Source organism: Nicotiana tabacum, chromosome 23 (genome assembly GCF_000715075.1).
Source record: "Nicotiana tabacum cultivar K326 chromosome 23, ASM71507v2, whole genome shotgun sequence".
Lineage (NCBI taxonomy): Eukaryota > Viridiplantae > Streptophyta > Magnoliopsida > Solanales > Solanaceae > Nicotiana > Nicotiana tabacum.
This window is the reverse complement of record NC_134102.1, coordinates 135,491,935-135,499,601: the sequence shown is the minus strand read 5'-3', so window position 1 is coordinate 135,499,601 and position 7,667 is coordinate 135,491,935. Positions and strand designations below refer to the sequence as shown.

At 36.1% G+C, this 7,667-nt stretch overlaps 1 protein-coding gene across 1 annotated transcript; it reads right to left on the bottom strand.

Annotated features, from left to right (window-relative positions):
* Positions 1-1,131: 1,131 nt before the first annotated feature.
* Positions 1,132-7,242, bottom strand: LOC107761317 (cyclin-dependent kinase D-3-like). The gene is given in 8 exon segments (NM_001324711.1): positions 1,132-1,511; positions 1,608-1,725; positions 2,771-3,067; positions 3,143-3,378; positions 4,414-4,539; positions 5,237-5,345; positions 5,428-5,726; positions 6,910-7,242. Coding segments are annotated over 7 exon segments (1,239 nt in total). The 5' UTR covers positions 7,021-7,242; the 3' UTR covers positions 1,132-1,511; positions 1,608-1,664.
* Positions 7,243-7,667: the final 425 nt, after the last annotated feature.

Genomic DNA, 7,667 nt, shown 5'->3' with positions numbered 1-7,667 from the left:
CGACATACATTATATTCAACACTATTCTTATACTTGGACCTTTGAGATTGATAGGCCATTGAAGGAGAGATTAGTGTGTGAAACGAACTGAAATACAAAATAGGACAAACAAAAAAAAATAGTGAAAATAACACGAGCTAGCCAGTTTTCGGACTGATAATTGAAAAATAGCAAGCGTTTGCAAAGACATTGAAAAATAGTTACTATTTTGTTGCAACACGAAAAGTTCCAGCATAATATACTGGAGATTGGTGCACATGTGTATGAACTTCCAACATATTATGCTGGACCTCTAACACACGGAAAGTTCCAGAATAATATACTGGAGATTAGAGCACCTGTGTATGAACTTCCAGCATATTATGCTGGACAAGTATATTATGCTAGAACTCTAGTATATTATGCTGGAACTCCAGTATATTATGCTGAAATATTTTCTGAATTTTGAACAGTGTTTTCATCAAATTCAACTTTACATGAAAAGTGGCTAAATTTCGAGCACCTGTGTATGAACTTCCAATATATTATCCTGGACCAGTATATTATACTTGAACTCCAATATATTATGCTCGAAGTTCACATGTAAAAAATTCGAACTCTAGTATATTATGCTGGAATATTTTCCGGATTTTGAACAATATTTTCGTTCAGATTCATCTTTACATGAAAAGTGACTAAATTTCGATTACTTTTGAAACTGTAATTATTTTTTAATTACCACCTGTAAATCTGGCTATTTTTGAATTTCGTACAAAAAAAACCCAGTTAAATCCTTCGGTTCTGTATTTTAAAATTTTAAACACCCTACATTCTTTAAACTACCTTGAGAAACATTCAATAACCTTAATTATAAGATTGTCTAAATCACCCTTCATATCTATCTTAAACAGTAAAGATAGATTTGAGAGGGAAAAAAAGGTAAACCTTGCTTGAATCAATCAATTTAACATATCAAAATGACTAATATTTGGAATAGAAGGGAATAGTTACAACAGTGGCTAACATAATACATTTGCCACTTCATGTATTATCAACATCTACCAAAATGTGACCAACGTGCAATGTTATGCAGCTATGGCAGAGATGAAAATATCATGATTTGTATGAACAGACAAAACATACAATAAGTTAAAACTCAGCAACTCCAAACAGCAATACATTAAGTCACAAGCTCACATTTGCCAAGTTAGATATATTCTCGAACAGCAGACAGATATCAATTATGTCATTCTACAAACAGCATCTTAAATTTGAGTTTATACGGAATGCTAGAATTGGTATACCCGCATAACAATTACATCCTCTCGACGATAAAGAATGAATTAGGCAAACATTATTACCCTGTTTCAATATACTCTGCAAGATCATTCGTTATATTGGCGAATGGCGACTTTCACCCAAACCAAAAAAAAAAAAGATGGGGCATTTGATGCAATAGTGTACCCTATGTTGATAAGGATTCTTCTCCTTTGTTCACCAAAATTGCAAATTATGGAAGTAGTGCACATGACCTGAAATGGATAAGCACCTGAACTTGAGATCAATCTGGATATAAGAACAAATGATTCCAAGAGAATGTAATATTCAAGTGATAAATTGTCATGCACCTCTTTAGCAATACAGCAACCCTCATCCAGATGAACGAAAAACTCAAGACAGATATGTTATTCCTCTTCGGGTTGGAATTCAAGATCTAATTTCCTCTTTAAATGTGATCTGTCAGCACTGCAGGTGAAAACAAGTTCAAGAGATTTATAATGATACCACATCAAAGTAGTTACAGGTCCATAGAGTGTCTATCGACTAAATGATAACTTCCCACATCCAAAATCTTGATAATATTTGGTTGTGTCAGTATTAGCATTCATATAGTCATTGCCTAGCACAGGATCTTAAGAGCAATCATCTTAGTAATGTTTACAAGACCTTATCATGACTATCATAGATATTACTATTTCTTTGACTACCACAGATATTACTTTATTTTTTCAGATATTACAATTCACTAGCAGTTAGCACACTGGGATATTTCCTTAAAAACAATCCACCAATATAACATCTGTTTTAGTTCGTTCTCCATTTTTTGCAAAAAGTTTATCTCCTTGGGGATAACAGTAACCTGGCCACTAGCTGAACACCCCGCCATTTATTCCTGTTCTCCCCTGCGCATGTGGTTTCGAATAACACAGGTCCCACTTATTGTGAACACAAAACCATGCAATGTATAGAAAATGCAAACAAAAAACCCAAGACGTGCATAAGTTTAACATATCAAGAAGGCCAGATACAATGCCAAAACAATATCTGCTTCAGATACCCAATTTTTCTATTGAATGAACAATCGTACTAAAGAACAAAAGAAACCAAAATATTATAAATCAAAACATTCAAACTCTTAATCATGCATTAATAACGAAATACATCCCGGACTTATTTCCCTTCATGATTTCTATGATAATCAGCGGAAAGAAAGTACTACAGTCCCTAGTTAGATGATCTTACAATAAGACACAGGCTAAAAGAAATTGCATAATAATACGTTGAGAATCTATAAAGCTTTATTACTTGAGGCCCACCAGTGTGTGAGTTCATAGGCAATGGATGTCTTTGGTGCATAACCATATCAGTACTCTACTCCCCCCCACCCCATAAAACCACCCATTTTAAACCAACAGGATGACACCAACAGTATATTACCAAAATGAGATCAAGAACAATGCAAGTAGCCTAAATGGTTAGTAAAAGATATTGCAAAGCATATGAGCTATACCTGTTAATGGTCGGCCTAGTAGGTGGTCTCATCCCAAAGACTGAGAAATCCAGTGACATGGGTACCTGTTCACTCCTCTCACCGGCATTTCCATGGTCATCCATCTTCTCTGGACGCATATTAGCCTCAAATCCTTCGCGCTGTGGCATCACTCTCCTTGACTTTCTTGGTGGAGACAATACTACAGGACCATCACGTGAATTGAAATCTGAAACCCTAGGGTTTGCGGATTCCCGCTTAGGGGGAGGTCTTGGAAGCAGAACTGGTTCCGTAGGTAGAGGTCCTGATGAGAAGTACCTAATGAAAAGGGAAAGTTCAGCACCCACATCAACTGCAAGTCCGCAGACTAAACAAGACAAAGAAGAAACGTACCTATGCTCCAATGCTTGCTGTGCTGATATCCTAGCTTTTGGGTCGTATGAGAACATCTTTGACAGAAGATCTAAAGCATCCTCAGTAGCCGTTGGAAACAATGTTTTAAGTGGCTGTCCAGGGACATATTGGTACTCCACATAATCAGGCAAGTAGACCATATCAGCCCACTGCGAAGGCTTTGGGGTCCCAAAAGCCGCAAAAATCTTTCCCAGCTGATCAATATCACTGTTTCCCTAATATAGGCTCAGATTACAGAACAAATTATTGGTTGAAGTAACAACAGGCAGATAGGAATAGTAAAGGTAGTACGTAAAGTATGACAGAAGTTCAAACAATTATTCCATCAAAAAAATTTGGAAAATGGTGCCAGCAGTAATTTTTTGGTGTATTTGGAAAGAAAGAAACCGAAGGTGTTTTGATGGCATTTCAACTCCAATCTACTCCCTCAAGGCTGCGTGTTTAGTTAATCTGTTTAGTTGGAACTATCTCACCCCTGTTAACAGTGCTGATATTTTTGTGGATTTTATTAGCTCCATGATAGTAGCATAGGCTTTTGTACTGGAGCTAATTATCCTATCTCTTTTGTACTCTTTGCATCTTCTTGATGCCCTTTAATGAATCTAATTTACTTCATAAAAAAAAAATAGTTCAAACCATTATTGGGAAATTGGAAGGAACTTATCGCACTAAAGGGATCACCACAGGAACAAGGAAAAAAAGCTCAGTCTAGTTCCTGTAAGTAATTTGCCTTTTTGCTATGGCTTCATTGTCAACCGTCCAACTGCATGTGAAGCTCTCTAGAATAAAACTACAAGGGACAACTGGTTTACAGCTTATTAAAGATACAACAACAACAAAAACAGATTCAGTGTAATCCCACAAGTGGGTCTGGGGAGGGTAGTATGTACGCAGACCTTACCCCTACCTTCAAGAAGGCAGAGACGTTTCCGAAAGACCCAGCTTATTGAAGATGAAGAGGAAAATATATACATGTCTTACAGTAAAAGATGCATATAAAAAGAGTGTTTCTCCCAGAAATGGAGAAAGTTATTAACAAAGGTTATATTATTGAGAAAATAAGACAGTCCACGTTCAGGAGTTAACATGAGAAACTCTTCCTGAGAAGAGCATTTCCTACATAGTACTATACAAAACATCAAATAAACCAGGTAGCTTGAGTCATGGAAACTCATGATTGCATCGACCAATTTCATATAAAAGGACAAGGATAATTTGTGAGAGGGATTGCCATGACTATAGACATTCACCTGCAGAAATGGTCGACGCAGGAGGAGCTCAGCAAAGATACATGCAGCGGCCCAAACATCTACTCCAGGTCCATACTGCTTTGCACCAAACAATAACTCTGGTGCTCTGTACCACCGGGCAAAGACCTAACAGTACCCATCAGATTAAAAAGTGCTCTTTACAGTAACAGTAACAGAAGTAGAGACGGGGGAAAATGAATCTGGATTCTACTGCTACATGCACTAATTTGACAACATCTTGGTCAAATTTGTATAGCTGTTCAGAATTTGTCGTATGCATACCACAATAGGACAATTCTTAAGTCTCCAAAAACAAGGGCATACCATCAGTAATTTGCACAAACATTCTTTATTATTGTGGAATGAAAGGTATGGACTAAATAAAGTACATACAAATTTCGTTGAACAGTAACAAAATTGTGTACTGTTCAACACTAACTATATAAAGAGATAGGAGTAACCATGTCAGGTTTGATCATCTCAGATATAGAAAGGTGCAGTATCGGATCACATCTCTTTTTTTTTTCCATTACGCATTTTGATAAAAGAACAAAAAAAATTTGGTAAAGAAGAAATCCTCCAAAGAAAGTCCAATTCTCAAAACATATACCTCCATATTTGTTTAGACAAGTGGGAGAAACTAATAACTCATATCAAAGGCAACTTTAATGAGTGGGATCATTCCAGGTTATTTTTAGGTTTGATGAAGTCATGTCATGAATTTCCACAAGGAGAACCATAATATGAAGACAAATAAAAAAACTGCAATGAAGTAGCAAGATAAAAGTAACTTCTGACAGGATACATGCTCCAAGAGTTATACCTGGTGAGTGAATCTTCTATCAGGGCTACCAAATAGACGTGCTAATCCAAAGTCAGCAAGTTTAAGCTGCCCCTTAGGTCCAATCAATAAATTGTTTGGTTTCATATCTCTGTCAGGAAGAAACAGCAAAAATTTAAGGAAGCTGAACACAAGTTGGAATAAGGTGAAAGCGAGAACATACAAACACATACCTATGCAAGACATATTTCTTGTGACAAAAAGCAAGTCCTTTCAACGTCATCTGGATATAAGATTTTATATCCGCAGGTGAGAGGAAGATATTTCTATCACGAATCACAGCCTCAAGATCTGTCTCCATGAACTCAAACACAAGATGCAAGTTTCCTTTGTGAGGGAAGGCATCAATCAATTCAATAACGTGAGGATCCTTCAGCTCTTTCAATAATTTTATTTCCCTAAGGGCAGTGAAATTCACCCCTTCTTTCTGTTTCCCAAGACGAATTTTCTTGATAGCAACAGTTTGGCCACTCTGCAGAAAATGAAATTAAAGCATACATCAGATAAATCATTATTTCAAGAGACAAAATGAAACCAAATGTTTAATCAGCTATTTAACTAAGCCTCAATCCGAAACCATCTGGGGTCACACTATATTGAGTCCTTTATATCCATTCCGCCTTATTCAAGCCCATTTCATCCCAATACTTCTAATTAATTTGTCTATTAAGGCAAATTAACCACTCTCTTAAATTAGAGGTTCTCAAAATCTCATACAGCTTATAGGGTTATGCCTTACTGCGATTAGGTACAAAGTGAGCTCCAAAACCACCAGCATCCATCTAAGATCTAGCACTAACAGCATTTTTTTTGGGTGCACAATACAAAGCTTACAAAGCTCAATTTAACATTCAACTTTGCACGATAAAATTTATATGAAAACATATTCCAGCTTTCATAGACATCAACAAAAGAACAGCTTGGGACTCCTTTCCTCACGCGGGACTAGCTATGTGAAGATTGGAGATAGAAACAACAAACATGGCATTTAACATTCAACAATAAACTATGGTCAAATGTTAATCCCAAACTAGCCTAGGTGTAATAGCTTGACTAATTTATGCTGAACGTCAACCTACAACAACCCTCCTCTTTTATGGAGACAGGACTTGGGACTCCTTTCCTCACTCGGGACTAGCTATGTGAAGATTGGAGATAGAAACAACAAACATGGCATTTATTATAGAATTCCTTCAGCACCCAAGGGTGTCGCCTAGTGCTCAATGAAGTAGGTGCAAACCTTGGAATCCAGGTTCAAATCCAGTCGAGACAAAAAACACTAGGTAACTTCTTCCATCTGCCTAAACTCTGGTGGACAGAGTTGCCGCTATCTACACTGGTGGGAGGTACCAGATACCCAATGGTCGAGGTGCATTTTACAAATTCTAGAATTATTGAAACCAAAGATGGAAAATGGAAAGCACCGTCACACCCACGAGCTAGCACTAACCGCTTTTTCTTTTTAAAATTCAAAAACCTTCAGAGCTTTCAATCAGTCAACATAAAAGAATGTTAAATTTCAAGGAAAAAACATCAACAATTCAAAGAATTAACAATCAAAACATGAATTAAACAAAACCCTAGAAAATCTTCAAAACCAAATACTGCAAAATGAAAAACGGAGAAAAACCCATAAGCGTTATAACAAGAAGTACCTTAGTATCAATGGCCTTGAAGACAACACCATAAGTACCTTCACCTAAAACTTCACGTTTTAGGTAACGATCTGCTACTTTTTTTGTCAATAAATTGTCTACTTCTGTCATTTTTACTGCTAAATTTTTATGGGTTTTGCATCTGTTTCAGTGGTAAACTGTTACTTTTTTATAATACTCAGCTAATTGGAGTATATAGACGACATACGATGAAATGGGTCGCTAAATTTTTATCGGATTTGTGAAATTGTTCACAAGGTGTTTGTTGTGTGTTTCAGTGAAGAAGAAGAAGAAGAAGAAGAAGAAGAAGAAGAAGAAGAAGAAGGGGAAGGGGAAAAAAAGGCAGGAGCGTATAACTCCGTTAGCGTTTCAATTTAGTGGAGATTTTCACTTTAATTTAAAAACACCAAGTGTTTAGTTTATTTATTTATTTATGTGTTCAGTCATTTCTTCGTTTTTTCCTTTTTATTTTTAACTTCATTTTCTTTTTTAATTATTAAGAAATATGAATATACTTAGGTCCCTGTTTTTTTTTTTCTAGCTATATTAGTGGCCTAAGCGTAAATTCAAGATATAAATTTTATAAATTTAGAATATCAATAGCTAAAGTTATTAAGTTTAGCTAAACTTGTATTTTATATTGTGCATCCGCCTTTGTTTGTGAGGAGTCTTTGTGATCTAGCTCAAGACTTTGTATGTCGAGATGATAATGCAATTTTTTTTTTATAAAAAGAATCTACGGCCGCTATCCTTTGGGG